At 41.0% G+C, this 22,322-nt stretch overlaps 1 protein-coding gene across 1 annotated transcript in view; it reads right to left on the bottom strand.

Moving 5' to 3' along the window:
* The window catches only part of cfap77 (cilia and flagella associated protein 77), a 55,694-nt gene extending 37,220 nt beyond the window's left edge, over positions 1-18,474 (bottom strand). Inside the window, exon 1 of the mRNA XM_039003489.1 lies at positions 18,393-18,474. Within this exon, the coding sequence (XP_038859417.1) occupies positions 18,393-18,455 (63 nt within the window). The 5' untranslated portion in view covers positions 18,456-18,474. The remainder of the gene's footprint in view (positions 1-18,392) is intronic.
* Positions 18,475-22,322: the final 3,848 nt, after the last annotated feature.

Genomic DNA, 22,322 nt, shown 5'->3' with positions numbered 1-22,322 from the left:
CATACTAGACGGTGATACAACCAGTCAGGATGCTTCTCAATGGTGCAGCTGTAAAAGTTTCTGAGTATCTGAGGGGCCATGCCAAATATTTTCAGTCTGCTGAGGGAGTAGAGGTGTTGCTGTGCCTTCTTCATTACTTTTCTGGTGTGAGACCATGTTAAGTTCTATGGTGGAAAAAATGACGAACTCTGTTATGCACATGCGCTGTATGAGCCTCTCATGTAAGAAGAAGCTTGTCTTTTTCCTCTCTTGTTTTTGAGTAACTTAGTCACGCAGCCAAAGACAAAGGGCCGTCAGAGAGTGACCAGTTTTTGGTCCATCTTGTTCTTTTCGTATCTTTCAAGGGCACAGCTGTGTGGAGATATGAGCAGCAGCGACAATCCTGTCAGCAGAAAGGAGTAACAAAACTGGCGATAACACTTGTTTTTACGCTAGGTTCCCATCATGATCTCACACACCTGCTAAACTGCCACGTAGATAAAGGTTATAAAAGCTGAGACCCAACTCTTGTTCTTTGGGCTCTTAACTTTGCACCTTTTGAGTGATTGTTAACCAGCTCCAGATTTGCAAATCTTATAATAAAAAGTTGTTGTTTGAAGAATCTATAGTCTCTTCTTTTCTGGTTAGAATTTCCACAACAATTCTTGGCAACGAGGATGGGATGGCTAACTCCGCTTGCTGGTTGTTCCCGGGGACACCAAGGTTAACTGTGCACTGGGGCCACGTTAGACGTGGCTCAGGGAGCCCACACTCTGCCTGATTGGAGCAGAAGAGACCCGCCTCGGACCCTCCAGGGAGCGTCAGTGGGTGGATTTCACTGTGTGTGAAAAATAACTTGTCTTAGTGACAAGGAGGGCTCTACTCTGTGTGGAGAAAACCCTGTTTCATAACAGAGGTATTCCTGGGTAAATGCACATTATTTGACAAAGTACTAATTTAATATTAATTGATATGCCATGGTTTGCAATCGTCAGATGTAAATGCATGAGCTATGTGATTCCAGGACAGGGTCCTGAGATAGAAGTAAGAAAATATTCCTGTAGGTTAGCACATTATTTTAGAAGGCCGTAATTTGACCAATGGAGCCGTAGGGGAATTGGATATACTTGGGAAATAATTGGTTACGTGCATAAAACACATACAACATTTTGTATAGGGGGAAATACTATATTCTAAATTACATAAAGAAATCAAAAAATATTTTGATGGCGAACCCATGATCAATTTATTTTTCACTTAACCCATAATTACTTTTAAGAAAGTAAGATGTTCCTAACTAAATACTGGAGTTTCACAATGGGAGCCAAAAGCAGTAAGGGAGAACCCTGTCCGCCTGACCTGCTGACCAGGCCGGTGAGGTAATGGTGGATAAGTGGGGCAGGGACATTCTGGAACAGACGATGCAAAATGCATGTCTAGAGAGAAACATTGGGTGAATGATGGGTGGGGGGGGGGGTGAAACCGCTTACGTCGCACCTGAGAACACACAGACCCGGCCGAGCCCTGAGTCTGGAGGCAGTGCGGGGGATTACCCGTTAATACTTCATTGGTAGAAAGAGGAGCAATTGTGCCTTGTCCAGACTCTCCCTGCAACACTCCCATTCTTCATGTCCGGAAAGTCTCGGGTGATTGGCGTTTGGTTCAAGATCTTAGACCAGTTAAACAATGTAGTTCACGCAAGAGCTACTGTTATGCCAAACCCGTTACAGTACAATCTGCTGTGCTGGTGTCGGCTAAAAGGTTTTCAGTTGTTGATTTGGCTAATGCTTTCTTTAGCATTCCTGTCGCTCCAGAATCACAGTTCTGGTTTGTGTTTACATTTTTAAAACAAGCGTTGGACTTGGACCGTTTGCCCCTAAGGTTACACGGAATCGGAATGCCTGCGGTGTTTTCTACCACTTTGGCGCAAAATTTTGAGGGTTTTGTACCCTGAGGTTTAGTATGCTGAGGTTGTACAGCGTCTCTGACCACAAGATGGCAATGAATGACAAGATACAGTGGACTCCATGGGGACTTTAGTGGCTTATGCAGTAACTATGGATGTCACTACCCTAAAGAGTCAGCCCAAGCTGCAGAATTGTTTTTCCTCTCTAGAGCATGCATTTTGGCTAAGGATAAAACTGTTCAGATTTATACTGACAGCAGGTATGCATTTTGGGTTGTGCGTGACTTTGGTACAATCTGGAAGCAACGTGGATTCCTCACCTCATCTCGGAAGACAATTTCACATTCTAAATTGGTTGAAAACTTGGAGGCTATTTTGTTGCACTTCCTATCTTTGTTAAAAATATGTTCTCTACAGGATGTTTCTGATCTGCAATCAGGTGCAGGGCCTGGGGAAGTGAAACAATGTGTCAAAAGGGAGGAGTAATGGAGTGAGAAATTAGTTTACTGATCTTTGGAATTGAATTCAAGTGAACCAAATTGAATTTAAAATAGGCCTAGAATTACTTAACTGATTGATCTAAAAGTTGGCTGCTGTTAAGAAATGTAGATACCGTTAAAGAACTAAACAAATATGGAGGGGTAGCCCATTAATTAATGTGTGGAAGCACACAATAACATAATGAATGTGAATTAATGATTGCATAATGATGAACCTTTAAGGTTTTCGCCTAAAATTACATACCCAATTCTAACTGCCTGTAGCTCAGGACCTGAAGCAAGGATATGCATATTCTTGATACCATTTGAAAGGAAATACTTTGAAGTTTGTGGAAATGTGAATGTAGGAGAATAACACATTAAATCTGGAAAAAGATAATACAAAGAAGAAAACATGCGTTCTTTTCTTTGTTCCATCTTTGAAACGCAGGAGAAAGCCCAAAATGTAATATTCCAGGTTAGGCGCAATGTAGATTTTGGCCAGTATGTGCAAAGTTTTAGACTGATTCAATGAACCATTGCATTTCTGTTCAAAATGTTGTATCAAGACTGCCCAATGTGCCTAATTGGTTTATTAATACATTTTCAAGTTCATAACTGTGCAGTCTCGTCAAACAATAGCATGGTATTCTTTCATTGTAGTAGCTACTGTAAATTGGACAGTGCAGTTAGATTAACAAGAATTTAAGCTTTCTGCTATATGAGATAGGTCTTCGTCCTGGGAAATGTTCTTGTTACTTACAATCTCATGCTAATCACATTAGCCTACGTTAGCTCAACCGTCCCGCGGGGGCGACACCGATCCTGTAGAGCAGAGCAGGTATTCCCCAGGGGTACGCGCAATGCCGTCGGGGGTACGCCAAATAAAAATGTGATTCACATTTCAAAATATATATAAATAATGTAACATTTGTTTTTAAGAAGAAAAAAAAATTCACACTTTCAAATAGTACATTTATATTTTCCAACGGGACTATACATTTGGGTGAGGTTTTTTTCTCGCCCGAGTAGCCTCGTTTCACTGCCGAAAATAAAATTGAATCTAGTGTTCAGTGAAATAACAACACAATGTCAAATACAGGTAGCCTAGTCAAAAATGTAACATCCAATCACATTAACCGTTACTCTCTTGCGGGAAACCTTCACTCTTGCGCAGACATTTAGAAACAAACATGACAATTTGAAAAATAAGCCACGGGAGTCTTTGGAGCGAGAATAAAGACGACTGTCGAGTAGTAAGACGTATAAAATCAACAGATACCATTAATAAGAAGGGGCTAGAAGCGTCTTATATGGTGAGCTACCGAGTGGCTAGGACAGGCAAGCCCCATACTATTGTGGAGGACTTAATTCTTCCTGCTGCCGCGGATATGGCTGGGACATTGCTGTCCTGTTCACCGGACGTGCCACCTGTCCCAGACCTGCTGTTTTCAACTCTCTAGAGACAGCAGGAGCGGTAGAGATACTCTCAATGATCGGCTATGAAAAGCCAACTGACATTTACTCCTGAGGTGCTGACCTGTTGCACCCTTGACAACTATTGTGATTATTATTATTTGACCATGCTGGTCATCTATGAACAGTTGAACATCTTAGCCATGTTCTGTTATAATCTCCACCCGGCACAGCCAGAAGAGGACTGGCCACCCCTCATAGCCTGGTTCTTCTCTAGGTTTCTTCCTAGGTTCTGGCCTTTCTAGGGAGTTTTTCCTAGCCACCGTGCTTCTGCACCTGCATTGCTTGCTGTTTGGGGTTTTAGGCTGGGTTTCTGTACAGCACTTTGAGATATCAGCTGATGTAAGAAGGGCTTTATAAATAAATTTGATTTGGGTGAAAAGGCCCAAAAAACTATACAGACAATGCCTTCATCAAACACTGTTTCACAACGCATCAGTGGCATGGCAGGAGATGTTCTGAAACAATTACTGCTTTGCATACAAGCCAGTGAATTATATGCGTTACAGCTGGGTGATTCAACAGACGTGGCGGGCCTGGCACAGCTCCTGGTATATGTCCGTTATGTTTATTGGGGGTCAATTAAGGAAGACATCCTCTTCTGCAAACCACTGGAAACCAGGACAACATGAGAGGATATTTTTAAAGTACTGGAGAGCTTTGTGACATCAAATGGACTTTGGTGTTCAAAATGTGTTGGTATCTGTACTGATGGCGCAAAAGCCATGACAGGGAGAGATAATGGAGTTGCTCCCGACGCCACTTGGGTACACTGCAGCAACCACCGAGAGGCTCTTGCTGCCAAGGGAATGCCTGACAGCTTGAAAGACATTTTGGAAACTACAGTGAAAATGGTTAACTTTGTTAAAGCAAGGCCCCTGAACTCTTGTGTATTTTCTGCATTATGCAAAGATATGGGCAGCGACCATATACCGCTTTTATAACATACAGAAGTGCACTGGTTATCAAGAGGCAAAGTATTGACACGTTTCTTTTAAATTGAGAGACTTCAAGTTTTCTTTATTGACCATAATTTTCACTTGTCTGACCGCTTGCATGATGACGAGTTTCTCACACGACTGGCCTATCTGGGTGATGTTCTCCTTTCTGTCTGCATTAACAAGGACAACACACAGGTCTTTCCACCATTGTATGATTTTTTGTGTGCAAATTAACACAAGCTTACGGACAATGTCAAATGTGATATAACGAAGCACCTGACTGAGATGGTAGCGCAATTACGCAGGTACTTTCCCGAAACGGTCGACACAAACAACTTGATTCGTTATCCCTTTCATGCCCTGCCTCCAGTCCACTTACTGATATCTGAACAAGAGAGCCTCATCGAAATTGCAACAAGCGGTTCTGTGAAAATTGAATTTAATCAGAAGCCACTGCCATATTTCTTGATAGGGCTGCGCGCAGAGTTTCCTGCCTTGGCAAAACGCGCTGTTAAGACACTGATTCCCTTTGCAACCACATACCTATGTGAGAGTAGATTCTCGGCCCTCACTACCATGAAAACTAAAAACAGGCACAGACTGTGTGTGGGAAATTATTTAAGACTGAGACTCTCTCCAATACAACACAACATTGCAGAGTTATGTGCATCCTTTCAAGCACACCCTTCTCATTAACCTGTGGTGAATTATTCACAAATGATTTTGCATAGCCACATCGTTTCAACAGAAATACTCATCATAAATGTAGATGATAATATAAGTTATACACATGGAATTATAGATATACCTCTCCTTAATGCAACCGCTGTGACAGATTTCAAAAAAAAAAAATGCTTGAAACTAGATCCCCTACATACTGGTCTTGACTAGAAGAAAAAAACCTGTCGGGCGAGGATCTCTTTTGCGCTGTTCAACCAATCCAGTAAATGTGGAGGAGGAGATAAGATGGATGGAGGAGTTCATGTCCAAAAGCGGAAGTCGTGTAACAGACTCTTTCCATTTCCCCTAAAAACTGGAACATTAGACTCGTTTGGGTTAGTGATAATTTGTAGAGCGGCTCTCTATTTGCCCTCAGCATAATTTTTTTCACCATTCTGAATGTCTAAAGCCCTCTTCTTAATGCATGGGTCGCAGACATGTTTAAAAAAAGAATAATAGGAACTCAGTCAGGTTCTCAACTTACTGTGAGAATTATAATATATGCCATTTAGCAGACACTTTTATCCAAAGCGACTTAGTCATGCGTGCTTACATTTTACGTATGCATGGTCCCGGGATTCAAACACACTACCCTGGCGTTACAAGTGCCATGCCCTACCACCTGAAGTACAAAGGACCACATATGTCATGTAGAATAGTAGAATACACAAGAAGCATTCCCAAAATGTTGTTGTTCATAAGCAGTTTTTCTCTTGTTATGTCAGTCACTGACAGTCACTTAGTTAGCCATGTCAGCTAACAATGTTTAGATAAGTTAGTTTAGCCAGCTATCTCAAGTTGTAGTTATCATGGATGAATACCAACCGGGCAAGCAGGACACATGCCCAGGTGCCTGACCTCCAGGGGGCCCCCAATGACTCTCACTCAGATATCATATTAACATGGCATAAATCATGGCAAAATGTGAAGAATTGCAGGAAATTTGCTTTAAAACTGCAAAGACTTCTCTCCACCCTATGGCAAAATGTGTAGTATTGCAGAGAATTAGCTTTAAAAACTGAAATGTTCTTATCTCTGCCCCATGACAAAATTTGAAAAATCTTAGTGATGTAGAATTGAAGTGCTAGCTTGTTGTTGCGGTTGTCCTGAGGTGTAATATATACAGCAGTCACGATAACAGATGAAAACTCTAAATCGGGAGGTAGAAGGCATTTGACCATCAGGTGTTCCAAGACTGGAGAACAATAGGTTGAGACTTCCACTGCACACCATCTGTTGTTGATGAAGAGACATTCCCCTCCCCCTCTGAATTTCCCTGAATCCAATGACCTGTCCACTCAGAGAATGGAGAATCCATCGAGTTGGATAGCCATGGGGGGTATCTTGTTCGAAAGCCATGTTTCTGAAAAAATTATAATATTGCAGTTACAAGAATCCTGTTAATAGCAAATCCGCGATTGGAGGTCATCCATCTTTTTATCAAGTGACATTGGACAATAGAATGGAGGGAAGTGGTGGCCGGTTATCCCTTCACCTTACTCTCAACAGGACGCCTGATCACTTGCCTCTTTTTCGCCTGCATTTTCTCTTGGGTAGCCCGAAGATTGGATCAGAGGTACAGTGCATTCGGAAAGTATTCATACCCCTTCACTTTTTCCAAATTTTGCTAAGTTACAGCCTTATTAAAAAATGGATTAAATAAATGTTTCCCCATAATACCCCATAATGACAAAGCGAAAACAGGTTTTTATAAATACCTTATTTACATAAGTATTCAGACCCTTTGCTATGAGATTCGAAATTGAGCTTGTATCCATTGATCATCCTTGAGATGTTTCTACAACTTGATTGGAGTCCACCTGTGGTAAATTCAATTGAATGGACATGATTTGGAAAGGCACCAGTCTATATAAGGTCCCACAGTTGACATTGTATATCAGAGCAAAAACCAAGCCATGAGGTCGAAGGAACTGTCCATAGAGCTCTGAGACAGGATTGTGTTGAGGCACAGATCTGGGGAAGAGTACCAAAAACATGTCTGCAGCATTGAAGGTCCCCAAAAACACAGTGGCCTCCATCATTCTTAAATGGAAGAAGTTTGGAACAACAAGACTCTTCCTAGAGCTGGCCGCCCGGCCAAACTGAGCAATCGGGGGAGAAGGGCCTTGGTCAAGGAGGTGACCAAGGATCCAATGGTCAGTCTGACAGAGCTAAAAAAGTTCCTCTGTGGAGATGGGAGAACCTTCCAGAAGGACAACCATCTCTGCCACACTCCACCAATCAGACCTTTATGGTAGAGTGGCCAGATGGAAGCCACTCCTCAGTAAGGCACATGACAGCCCACTTGGAGTTTGCCAAAAGGCACCTAAAGGACTCTCAGACCATGAGAAACAAGATTCTCTGGTCTGATGAAGCCTGAATGCCAAGCATCACGTCTGGAGAAAACCTGGCATGCTGTGGGGATGTTTTTCATCGGCAGGGACTGGGAGACTAGTCAGGATCGAGGGAAAGATGAACGGAGCAAAGTACAGAGAGATCCTTGATGAAAACCTGCTCCAGAGTGCTCAGGACCTCAGACTTGGGTGAAGGTTCACCTTCCAACAGGACAACGACCCTAAGCACACAGCCAAGACAACACTCACTACCGAGGAGTCTAAAACTGCCTCTGGAAGCAATGTCAGCACAAGTACTGTTCGTCGAGAGCTTCATGAAATTAGTTTCCATGGTTGAGCAGCCGCACACAAGCCTAAGATCACCATACGGAGAGGTGTAAAGCTTGCCGCCATTGGACTCTGGAGCAGTGGAAAAGCATTTTCTGAATTGATGAATCATGCTTCACCATCTGGCAGTCCGACGGACGAACCTGCCCTAATGCATAGTACGAACTGTAAAGTTTGGTGGAGGAGGAATAATGGTCTGGGACTATTTTTATGGTTTGGGCTAGGGCCCCTTAGTTCCAGTGAAGGGAAATTTTAATGTTACAGTATACAATGACATTCTAGACGATTCTGCGCTTCCAACTTTGTGGCAATCGTTTGCGGAAGGCCCTTTCCTGTTTCAGCATGACAATGCCCCGTGCACAAAGCGAGGTCCATACAGAAATGGTTTGTCGAGATCGGTTTGGAAAAACTTGACTGGCCTGCACAGACCCTGACCTCAACCTGATTGAACACCTTTGGGATGAATTAGAACCTCAGACTGCAAGCAAGGCCTATAATTGCCCAACATCAGTGCCCGACCTCACTAATGCTCTTCTGGCTGAATGGAAGCAAGTCCCCGCAGCAATGTTCCATCATCTAGTGGAAAGCCTTCCCAGAAGAGTGGAGGCTGTTATAGCAGCAAAGGGGGAACCAACTTCATATTAATGCCCATGATTTTGGAATGAGATGTTCGGCGAGCAGGTGTCCACATACTTTTGGTCATGTAGTGTATGTTACCTAGCTGGCTATGGCTATCCAACACTGAAATTCAAGGTAAGCTTTTGGTTTTATTAATATTGCCCACTGGTGTAAATCTAAACTGCTAGGTAACTGTACATTGTACTGCATGATTGTCACAGGTTTACTAATGTATTAGTTCTAGTAGCTATGTTGTTGACTTGACGTTAGCTAATATGGTGACAAAGATGTAGGCTGTGTGTCACAATTAGCTTTTATAATATGAAGATTCTGCTTGGAAAGGTTTTTTCGCCTGGTCAGAGAGCTGATGTGTCCACAACGAAGGGAAAAGGTGAGAGGAGGAGAGCGTGTAGATGTGAGAAGGAATTATACAACGATCTGGCTGCTGTGAACTGTGTTTGTGTGTGATCAGGGGTGTATTCATTCTGCCGAATCTGTTTAAAAACTTTTCTTAAATGGAAGCAAACAGACCGAAACTGGGAAAAACATACCTGAATTCTCCAATAGAAACTCTCGTTTGCAACTGTTGGACTAATGATTACACCCTAGATCAGCTAGATGCAGGCAAGATTGTGCAAGGCGGTATTGAATGTGTCAATGTCTGTCTCCCTGATTACTCAAATTTCATAGAGCCCCCCCCCCCCCCCCCCCCCCCCCCCTAGGAATCCAAAATCAAATATGTTGCCATATTTGTGGGCGGCTGTAAAAAATAAAAAAATGTAAAACTTAGCTAGAGCTCCCTAAACAGACCACCCCACATTCCATAATGTCTCCTCCACCCCATCCCACCCCCATAACCCTCCCCCTTCTCTTCCCATGTCTGTGTGTGATCCATTCTCCATGCACAACCTGTCTGTTTATTGATATGCAAACTCTCCTTATGAGCGCCTAATCCCCAAGCATTGGGGATAATTTATAAAGCATTTACATAAAGAAGGCCAACTAATTGGGAGCATGTGTCTGGGTAAGCCCCCCACAGACTCTCAAGGACCCGTACTACAGATGAGCTGCTATAGGCTCTTCGCCTCTCCCCTACAGAAATCGAAACATCAAAGATGGATAGAATTCTTCCCATTTCAGATGCACCGCTTTCCTGCAGTCAACTGATCAAATCGCCCTCTAGTGGCTCCATGGGTGGAATGTTATTAATATTTTTCATAATTAAATCAACAATATATATCCGGTGTTTCTATGTCAACTGTGTTTTGTTATAGCTCTGTTATAGCTCTGTGATGTATATAAAGTGTAATATTGGGATGCAAACTCTAAATTTAACACATTTCAACTATATCTGACATGGTACAGGTGTCTTTTTTTTAAGCCCACAACCATGTGTGAGGTGTATACTTTGGTTTCAAAGTAGATTTGTTTAAGACTACCAAGAAACACTGTGTGACCCTGATTTAGCCCACTGCAGTAAATTAAACATCAATAATTGCTTTCCTGCCTTCTTAGGTCAGTTGAAAAGCTGAACATCAAACTAACATCAAATCATCAAGTTGATAAACTTGTAACTTTTGAGAAAATAGCCCTTGAATGTTTTTGTACACCTACTGGAGAGCTCTTCTTTGTCTACACCCATTCAGCATCGTTCACACCTTCTTAAGCCTTACCCATCACTTTAAGGATTCACATGTGAGTACGGTAGTGTACTAAACAACCAAAGACTTCAAGACTAAAGGCTGGTTTAAACTATGTATATCAACATGTCTGTGTACAGTTGTCACAGTGACATAATGAACATTCTATTGTCGTCCGATGTCAAACTTGTTGTTGTTTTTATGAAAAAGTATAAACACAAAAACGACAGGCTGCATTACATCAGCAGCCTGGTGGTCCAAAATAGCAAACAAGCTAGCAAACCAGGCAACTAAAATCAACTTACTAAACAATGTTTTCGTTAGTTTCTAGCTTGTTAGCTTGCTAGCTAACGTTAAATTAGCTGGCTAGCCAGTTCAAATAATGACATCATAGCTGACGACCTCCTAACTTTATCTAATTTGTATTCATTATTACAGGAAAATAAACTCACAACAAGATCATTATTAACAAGTTAATGGCGAGCTAATTACAGAAAGTAGCTTACAGTTGTGAGTGTGACGAAATAAAAGCAGGGCATTCTCCCGGAGAATTTTAGAACTTGGACACGGTCTTGTTGGCCAAATGTTACTGTTATATCCTAATTTGACTTTGGTGCAGGTCATGTTGTTCTTCACATTACCGTCTCTGGTAAACACACACTATATCAAATAAAATCTATGTTTATTTGTTACATGCACAGGATACAGGAGGTGTAAAAGGTACAGCGAAATGGTTACTTGCATAGTGGAGTCTTTTGTTTAGGCATGTAGCTAGCTAGCTAGCTAAACAATGAACCATAATCCCAACAAGATTTCTCTGCCCTTAACCTTGTTCTGAATACCTCCAAAACAAAGGTTGTGTGGTTCGGTAAGAAGAATGCCCCTCTCCCCACCGGTGTGATTACTACCTCTGAGGGTTTAGTCATCTCATACAATTACTTGGGAGTATGGCTAGACGGTACACTGTCCTTCTCTCAACACATATCCAAGCTGCAGGCTAAGGTTAAATCTGGACTTGGTTTCCTCTATGTAATTGCTGCTACACCCATCAAGCAGGGGGGACAGAGATGCTTGTTAGTGGGCCCTGAGATGTGTTGCGTCCCGAATAGCACAGTGCGCTTCTTTTGGCCAGAGCCCTATGTAGGGTGGGCCTCAAGGTTTAGTTTTGTAATTTTCTATTCGTTTTTAAATTATTATTTTAAATTCAGTTTAGTTTCAATTACTTTTCAGACTTGATTTACTAGTTTGTTTTCAGTTTTAGTTTGATAAAAATATTTATATTATATTTATATTAGTTTTATAAAATTTCGTTTCAGTGTTAGGGACATAAAGTAGACTTACAGTATGCATGGGAGGCTAGAATATATTTGTGGTGTAGGCCTATAGCAGGTGTACTCAAGTACTATTCAAGATGGTCCGGTCACACAAAGTTCAGGATGAATATTGTCATTTATCAGCATAGTCAGGGTTGCCATGGCTGTGGTTTTTTTTTTGCCAAATTGGGCGTCTTTGAAAACGATGTCGCGCGTGAAAATGTATTGGGTTGCAGGATTTTGGGCTACTTCTAAATTGCACCGCGGCCGCCATGGCAATTTCTTACAAATATATATTTCACTGTGACCTGCTGCCGCTTGTTTCTGAGTGAGTGTGTGTGTGACAGAGTGAGTGGTGGGGAGGGGGAGGTCCGGAGGGGTGTGTGTGTATGTGTTGAGACTGAGCGCTGCAGCAGGCAGCTGAGTCATGTGAGTGAGAGGAGACAGAGCAGCACGCGCATCATGACAACTTTTTACCACTTTAGAATGTCATTATGGAGACACCTATTTCCAACCCTTTTTCCATAAAACATGTTAACGCGCTAGAACTGATGCGCATCAAGAAGTAACGGTGACAAAGCACAGAAACGACTTTAGGCGCATTACATGCTGACTAGACAGGGCGTGTGCCATCGCACTCATGTTGATTTTGTCCATCCACACCAGACGTGATCAGGACATGCAGGTTGAAATATCAAAACAAACTTTGAACCAACTATATTAATTTGGGGACAGGTCGAAAAGCATTAAACATTCATGGCAATTTAGCTAGGGCTGTTATTTTACCTGAAATGTACAATTTCCTCTCCTTAGACAATTAATCGACAGATAAAGGGGTAAACCGAGTTAGTAATCTCTCCTCCATCAGGCTTCTTCTTCTTTCGACTACATGGTGGTTGGCAACCAACTTTAAGGTGCATACACCCCCACGTGGGTATATGCTCATTGAAACCAATGAGGAGATGGGAGAGGCGGAACTTGCAGGGCGCCAAGCATCATAAATTGAACCAAGTTCAATTTTAGCGCTGTCGCGTGAGAGCAGTTTGGTTGCAATGATTTTATTCAATCATTGCATCCAAACTGCTCTCGAGCGTCTGCGCAGACAGGCGCTAAAATTGAACATGGTTCAATTTATGATTAGCCTATTCATTTCTACCATTTTATACAATAAATATGTTGAAATTATGATATCATTGGAGTCATTGCAAATCAATTTGTGGCACTTGTGTTGCCTACCTGGAGCTGGCAAACTGATTTAAAAATAGCCTTTAACTTCAGTTTATTGTTGTCGTAGCCTTGTGTTATTATGCAATTATTAATGTGCATGATAATTTAATGAAATTGGAAGTTATCAATTGTGATCATGGTCACAGTTCTATCGCAATTGCAGATCAGCTGTTGTTAGAATGCATTAGATTGAAGGTAACCGTCAGTCAGATTAGGCTACAGGTAAAAAATGTATACATTGACGATCCCATCCTCAGTAGCCTATTCCAGCAGGCTATTTTTGCAACACAAGCACTTCTTACCACGAAAGAGTCTCACTATTCATGTTAAATACATTAATCTGACAATTCGACCTAAGCAAGCTGCAAAATCATTAATTTGAGATATTAACTAGGCTACTGTGTAGGCCATCTGAAATTAGATGTAGGCCTATCAGGGGCTATAGGCCATCTGCATCTAGCTAACCAAACCATGGCAAAGTTGATTTACATTTATAAACACAGATTTTAGTCAGTAGGCCTAGCCTATGCCTGTTGAAAATGACAAGTCAATCTCCCAAATAGGCCATTTATAACCGTTTGTATTCATAACATCTGGCACAATTGCCAGAAAGAGCCTACCATTTGTTTTTTAAAAGTTTAATAAGGGCAAATGATCTTTTCTCTTGAGGCATATTCAAATTCCTTTATCTTCTTATGGCTGAAGGGGCAGTATTGAGTAGCTTGGATGAAAGGTGCCCATATCAAACGGCCTGCTCCTCAGTCATAGTTGCTAATATTTGCATATTATTATTAGTATTGGATAGAAAACACTCTAAAGATTCTAAAACTGTTTGAATTATGTCTGTGAGATTAACATAACTCATATTGGCAGGCAAAATCCTGAGTTGAAATCAAAACAGGAAGTCAGAAATCTGAGCTTGTATGTATTCACCAGAGTCCCTAATGAAATCCCCTTGAGATATGAATGATTGTGCACTGCCTAGGGGTTCCACTAGATGTCAACCATCAATATAAATTATAATGAGACTTCTATGATGTTGTGGGAGAGAATGATAGCAGAATCAGTCAGGTGTCCATCAAGCAGCCATTTTCTGATCATGCTTTTTCCTCATGGTACTCACTTAAGTTCCATTGCTCACGAAGACAAGAAAGAATACTCCGGTTGGAACTTTATTGAAGCTATATGTTAAAAACATCCTAATGATTGATTCTGTACTTAGTTTGAAATGTTTCTTCGACCGGTAATATTACTAAGTTTTTGTCCGATATAACGCTGACCAGAATTAGCGTTTGGATATGTAAACCAGACGCGCTAACAAAAGAAGGTATTTTGGACATAAATAACGGATTTTTTAGAACAAAACAAACATTTATTGTGGACCTGGGATTCCTGGTGTGCTTTCTGATGTAGATCATCAAAGGGAATATTTATCATCTATTTTCTTGTTTATGTTGACACCATCTTTGCGGCTGTGGTGTTTTACTTTTGAGCGCCGTCTCAGATTATAGCGTGGGTTTCTTTTTCCATAAAGTTTTTTTGTAATCTGACACAGCGGTTGCATTAAGGAGAGGTATATCTATAATTCCATGTGTATAACTTGTATTATCATCTATATTTCTGAGTATTTCTGTTGAAACGATGTGGCTATGCAAAGCCACTTGATGTTTTTGCCACTAGTGAATCTAGTCGCCTCAATATAAACTCTGATTTTTTTATATAAATATGAATTTAATCAAACAAAACATGCATGTATTGTGTAACATGAAGTCCTATGAGTGTCATCTGATGAAAATAATTGAAGGTTAGTGATTAATTTTATCTCTATTCTGGTTTTTGTGAAGCTATCTTTAGCTGGAAAAAATGGCTGTGAATATTGTGGTTTTGTGGTGACCTAACATAATCGTTTGTAGTGCTTTCGCTGAAAAGCCTATTTGAAATCGGACACTTTGGTGGGATTAACAACAAGATTACCTTTAAAATGATATAAGACACATGAATGTCTGAGGAATTTTAATTATGAGATTTCTGTTTTTTGAATTTGGCGCCCTGCACTTCGACTGGCTGTTGTCATATCGATCCCGTTAACGGGACTGCAGCCATAAGAAGTTAGGCTAGGGGGCAGTATTTTCGTTTTTGGCTAAAAAACGTACCCATTTGAAACTGCCTATTTCTCAGCCCCCGAAACTAGAATATGCATATAATTTAGTCAGATTAGGATAGAAAACACTCTAAAGTTTCCAAAACTGTCAAAATGTTGTCTGTGAGTTAAACAGAACTGATATTGCAGGCTAAAACCTGAGGAAAATCCAATCAGGAAGTGCCCCTGTTTTTGAAACCTCTCTGTTCCTATGCATCCCTATTGCCCATTTAAAGGGATATCAACCAGACTCCTTTTTCTATGGCTTCCCTAAGGTGTCAACAGCCTTTAGACATAGTTTCAGGCTTTTATTTTGAAGAATGAGCGTGAACGACCACATTGCGTAAGTGGATAGGTGGGGGCTCTCAGAGTGAGTTGTGCGCAAAAGAGAAAGGCAGCCATTGTTACTCCCGGTCCTAGTGAAAAGCCAACTGTCCCGGTTGATATATTATCGAATAGATATTTGAGGATGGATTATAAAAAACGTTTGACATGTTTCTGTGGACATTATGGATATAATTTGGAATTTTTGTCTGCGTTGTCATGACCGCTCTTTCCGGTGGATTCCTGGGCATAACGCACCAAACTAACGGAGGTATTTGGATATAAAAAATATCTTTATGGAACAAAAGGAACATTTGTTGTCTAACTGGGAGTCTCGTGAGTGAAAACATCCGAAGATCATCAAAGGTAAACGATTAATTTGATTGCTTTTCTGATTTTCGTGACCAAGTTACCTGATGCTAAGTGTACTTATTGTTTTGTTGAGCGATCGATAAACTTACACAAACGCTTGTATTGCTTTCGCTGTAAAGCATAATTTCAAAATCTGAGACGACAGGTGGATTAACAAAAGGCTAAACTGTGTTTTGCAATATTGCACTTGTGATTTCATGAATATGAATATTTTCGAGTAATATTATTTACCTGTGGCGCTTAGCTACGCTATGCTATTCAGTGTTGCTGATGACAATTATCCCGGATCCGGGATGGGTGGTTCAGAAAGGTTAATCAAATTAATTAAGCCAAATTTCTTAAAATCAATCCCATATACTATGTTATTACAAAACAGGTTTTAAATTCTTTGGTAATGCCAATGTGGAAGACTATCAAATGCTTCTCAAAGATGCCCTCTGGTGGTCAAACTACCACTAACTTGGCTGACAATTAAAACTTGGCTGACAATTTAATAGCGTGCCACAGAATGCTGCAGCAGCATGACGCAACTTTTAAAGGAGGAACTACTGTATATGATTTTACATTTGGATAATAAAGTATTTAAAGCATTTTGAAGATATAAGCCACCTGCATTTGTTTATTAGGCTACTGTGCAGTCTGACAAGTAAACATAGCCTACAAATACATACTGTAGTAAACATGGGAAAGTGCCTAATTCCTTACATAAGGGAGAGCAGGCCCTGTTTGTACTAGAGAATGCAAGCACGTGGGAGACCGGGGTTCAATTCCACGGCGGGGAGGAAGGAGTAGGCTGTCCTTGTAAATAAGAATTTGTTCTTAACTGACTTGCCTAGTTAAAAAAAGGTTACACTAAGAGCAGAAAATTTCCGCACCCTAATGTTCTAATTCTAGTCTAACCAATACCCAAATGGAGATCAGGTGAAAATAAATATCTCATTGATTTATCAAGACCAGTCCCCATGCTTGTCTCAGAGCAGTGCTAAAATAGTTGTAGGCTTCAATATGCTCTTTAAATAAATAAGACCTACACCACTTTTAACAGAACATTACTCAACACTAGTGAGACTCATGTCGCCTACGGTAGTCCTACAGGATGTCGAAAAATATGACGTGACTCTCCGCCAATAATTACATATAGAGGATTGGAGGATTCTAAATTAAAACCAAAAGCCATCTCATGGGTCTCCTGGTGGCGACAGGCACGGGTATCGAACCTGCATCAGCCAGTTAAGTTATTTTATAATCAGTCTAGGCTTCAGAAATAGACTCCAATTAAGCGCTCTTGTTGTTTGTAAAGTCAAATTAAAATGTAGATTATTGTTGAAATGAATTGCTCGATGGTTCTCCATCTGTTGGTGTGCAACACTTGCATAACAAGTTTGATATATTTTCAGCACCAGCCACTGTTCACCTCCTATTGATTGCGCTGTGGTTGCCGCCAGTTGTTTTTAAATTGAACTAGGCAAGTCAGGTAAGAACAAATTCTTATTTACAATGACGGCCTACTCCAGCCAGTCTATTAGACAATTCTTTAGTAAAGGTTGAATAGTCTATTGTTCAGCTAATAGCCCATCCTAGAAACGTTGTTTGCAGAATTCACAGCCTGCTACCCTTGTGATAAACTAATAATAATACCTTTTCCCCTTTCCACTTGTTAAAATTGATAGTGTTTTTAGCCACAATCGGCCCCAACCCCAATTAATACATTTGGGCACAGTCGATAGCGTGCTGGACTTCGGGCTAGAATATTTAGGGTTCGAAACCTGCTCCCTGCTTGTTCCATTACATTATTATGCCGGTCACAGAGCAAATAGCCTGTATCGTTACTCGCATCTCGTTCCTCGCCCTCTTCCACGTGTCAAAAAAAAAACTGAATGACACCTTTATTTGCCCTAGGAAGAGTACATGATCAGTGAATATATTCAATGTACAGGCTACAATATGGGGATCTCATGCGTGGTAATAACTACAGTACATGTATATGGCACAATAAAGTTATTATATTCTACTCTATCCATAGGCTTCATTAATGCCCTTCAGACTTGAAGTCGATACAACAACTATGATGCAGCTGAGGTTCATAGATAGGTTCTGAACTAATATTCACACCAAACGTTTTAGGGTCCATACACAGAGCTAGTAGGAGTTTGCACCATATTTCATGTTCCAGTTTTAAATCATTGAAGGTGAAGAAGTGTACACTTTAGGAAGGAGAAATCATTTGGACAGAGATAAGAAATATATTATTCAACTGGTAATGCTGCCCCCTAGTGTTGTTTTCTGAAATCGAATGACATTGAAATATCTCAAAGAAGAAACTAAGGCACAGGCAGCCCAATTCTGATATTGTTTTTTACTAATGGTCTTTTGACCAATCAGATCAGATCTGGAAAATATCTGATGTGAAAAGATCTGATTGGTCAAAAGGCCAATTTGTGGAAAAAAATGTTAGAATTCGGCTGCCTGTGCAAACACAGCCTAATAAGCAAGTGAGGGCAGCCAATGCAGTATGGGTATGATTGCTCGGCGCTTTGCCTGGTCCATGTAGCCTATCTTCAAACCATGCTCCTTACCCTAATTAAAAGAGGATTAGCCAGCATGGAGTCCCTGACCACTCCGACGCGAGAAGCCTGCATTTCCAGGTTCAGGACGGTTACACCTTGGGGAAATAGAGGAGTTATTCCAGATGGTACAACCAACAAGCAAATCAATCAATTAGGCCTACCTAAAATAGTACAATTGCTGCTAGACCTTGATATCCATGGAGAAGGCTAGCCTACATCATAGGTGGGTTTCCTGGACACAGATTAAGACTATTTCTGGACTAAAGAAGCTCAATGGAGAATCTACTTTGAAATGTGTTTTAGTCCAGGATTAGGCATAATCTGTGTCCAGGAAACCGGAATATAATGTTCTCTGTAATTCTATAGGCCTACCCTCACGAAACAGCTAAACGCTTGGCATCTTAACACAGATACACATTCTTAGGATTTTGATTTAAACATTTGATTTGAGATACACATCCTTCAGAAATTTCTGCTCAGATTTAATGTTCTTATTGAACTGACAGCACATGCTCTGGTTTTATCTAGGGTCTAAATATTAGTAATGTGGCAATTGGCTCCGGGGTGAAGTTTCCAATACAGATAAAGGATCAGCTTCCCCTCCCCCAATCCTAACCTTAAAGGCCCAGTGTAGTCAAAAACGTGATTTACTGTGTTTTCTATACAGTACCAGTAAAAACTTTGGACACACATAATATTTCAAAGGTTTTTCTTTATTTTTACTATTTTCTACATTGTAGAATAATAGTGAAGACATCAAAACTATGAAATAACGCATATGGAATCATGTAGTAACCAAAAATGTGTTAAACAGATTCTTCAAAGTAGCCACCCTTTACCTTGATGACAACTTTGCATTTTCTAAACCAATTTCACCTGGAATGCTTTTCCAACAGCCTTGAAGGAGTTCCCACATATGCTGAGCACTTGTTGGCTGCTTTTCCTTCACTATGCGGTCCAACTCATCCCAAATCATCTCAATTGGGTTGAGGTCGGGTGATTGTGCAGGCCAGGTCATCTGATGCAGCACTCCATCACTCTCCTTCTTGGTCAAGTAGCCCTTACACAGACTGGAGGTGGGTTGGGTCATTGTTCTGTAAAAAAATTATAGTCCCACTAAGTGCAAACCAGATGGGATGGCGTATCGCTGCAGAATGCTGTGGTAGCCATGCTGGTTAAGTATGCCTTGAATTCTAAATAAATCACAGACAATGTCACCAGCAAAGCACCCCCACACAATCACACTCCCTCCTGCATGCTTCACGGTGGGAACCACACATGTGGAGATCATCCGTTGACCTATTCTGCGTCTCACTAAGATACGGCGGTTGGAACCAAAAATCTCAAAGTTGGACTCGTCAGACCAAAGGACAGATGTCCATTGCTAGTGTTTCTTGGCCCAAGCAAGTCTCTTATTGTCACGACTTCCGAAGTCGGTCCCTCTCCTTGTTCGGTCGGCGTTCGGCGGTCGACGTCACCGACCTTCTAGCCACCGCCAATCCACTTTTCATTTTCCATTTGTTTTGTCTTAGGTCTTACACACCTGTCTAGCCCAGGCGTTCCGCTAGCGGAACTCCTCCCACATTCCACTGAAAAGGCAGAGCGCGAAATTCAAAATATATATTTTTGAAATATTTAACTTTCACACATTAACAAGTCCAATACAGCATATGAAAGGTACACATCTTGTGAATCCAGCCAACATGTCCGATTTTTAAAATGTTTTACAGCGAAAACAGCACGTATATTTATGTTAGCTCACCACCAAATACAAAGAAGGACAGACATTTTTCACAGCACAGGTAGCATGCACAAAGCCAACCTAACTAACCAAGAACCAACCAAACTAACCAAGAAACAACTTCATCAGATGACAGTCATATAACATGTTACACAATAAATCTATGTTTTGTTCGAAAAATGTGCATATTTGAGGTATAAATCAGTTTTACATTGCAGCTACCATCACAGCTACCGTCAAAAATAGCACCGAAGCAGCCAGAGCAATTATAGAGACCAACGTGGAATAACTAAATACTCATCATAAAACATTTCTTAAAAATACACAGCGTACAGCAAATGAAAGACACAGATCTTGTGAATCCAGACAATATTTCAGATGTTCTAAGTGTTTTACAGCGAAAACACAATATAGCGTTATATTAGCTTAGCACAATAGCAAACATTACAACAGCATTGATTCAAGCCAAACATAGCAATAACGTATAAACCACCAAATATATTAATTTTTTCACTAACCTTCTCAGAATTCTTCAGATGACAGTCCTGTAACATCATATTACACAATGCATATAGAGTTTGTTCGAAAATGTGCATATTTAGCGGCACAAATCGTGTTATACAATGAGAAAAGTAGCAAAGCTGCCAGGAAAATGGCAGGAGAAATCTTTGAAGAGGCACCTAATCTAATCAGTAACTATTCCAAAACTTGACTAAAAAATACAGGTTGGACAGCAATTGAAAGACAAATTAGTTCTTAATGCAATCGCTGAATTACATTTTAAAAATTATCGTTACTGCGCAATACAGGCTGCGATAACGCAATGCTATACTGCAAGAAATGGCGTCTCATGCATTTTACTTTTAACAACAGAACAATTAATTAAAAGCATAAAGACTGCTTACTATTAGCTGAGCTTCAATCAGAATCTTGGGCAAGGTGTCCTTTCTTCAAAACAATCGTCTTTTGGCTGAAAGATGTCCTCTTGTCCAGTCGAATTAGCCGCTAAACGTTAGCCACCCACTGGAGAGGTGCCCAACAAATGGAAGCGCGTGGCAAAGAAATCCCAGAAAATCGCAATAAACTGCTATAAGTCGGTTTAAATTAACTACCTTATGATGTCTTTAACACCTATAACGAATAAAAACATGACCGGAGATATAGAAATACTAAAACGAAAGCGTTTGCAGGACGCCATTCTGATGTCTTCATGCGTCAAGCGCACTGTTGAAAAGAACGGTACTTCCTGTTCCACGGTCTAATATAAGGTCCCAGATTGCGCAATCGACTCCATTCAAAGTCTCACCGCTTACTGACATCTAGAGGAAGGCGTATGCAGTGCATGTACCCTCATAGCTTGCATGGGGACTTATAAACTGATCTCAGAACAGGGACCTGGATTTCTGAAATCTCACTCCCTGACAGGAAAAGTGCTGCAGAATGAGTTCTGTTTCACTCAGAGAAATAATTCAAACGGTTTTAGAAACTAGAGAGTGTTTTCTATCCAATAGTAATAATAATATGCATATTGTACGAGCAAGAATTGAGTACGAGGCAGTTTAATTTGGGAACTCATTTTTCCAAGATCAAAATAGCACCCCCCATAGGCTCAAGAGGTTACACACCTGGTTTCACTCACCCAATTACCTGTTTATTATTTAACCCTCTGTTCCCCATGTTTGTTTGTGAGTGATTGTTCTTTGTGAATCGGTCCGTTATTGTGGGCTCGTATATTTGCCTTGCATTTTGAGTAAAGTACGTTGATTACTAATTTCTGCTGTCCTGCGCCTGACTCTACACCAGCTACACACAGGACCCCATTACACTTATTATTGGTGTCCTTTAGTTGTGGTTTCTTTTTAGCAATTTCACCATCGGCGTACACATCACTGATAAACTGAAATGGTCCACCCACACAGGCAGCGTGGTGAAGAAGGCACAACAGTGCCTCTTCAACCTCAGGAGGCTGAATAAATGTGGCTTGGCACCTAAAACCCTCACAAACTTTTAGATGCACAATTGAGAGCATCCTGTCGGGCTGTGTCACCGCCTGGTACGGCAACTGCACCGCACGCATCCGCAGGACTCTCCAGAGGGTGGTGCGGTCTTCCCAACGCATCACCGGGGGCAAAGTACCTGCCCTCCAGGACATCTACAGCACCCGAAGGCCAAAAAAATCAAGGACAACAACCCCTTGT

This window comes from Salvelinus namaycush, chromosome 1 (assembly GCF_016432855.1).
Source record: "Salvelinus namaycush isolate Seneca chromosome 1, SaNama_1.0, whole genome shotgun sequence".
NCBI classification, from domain to species: Eukaryota; Metazoa; Chordata; class Actinopteri; order Salmoniformes; family Salmonidae; genus Salvelinus; species Salvelinus namaycush.
This window is presented reverse-complemented; position numbering and strand designations above follow the sequence as displayed.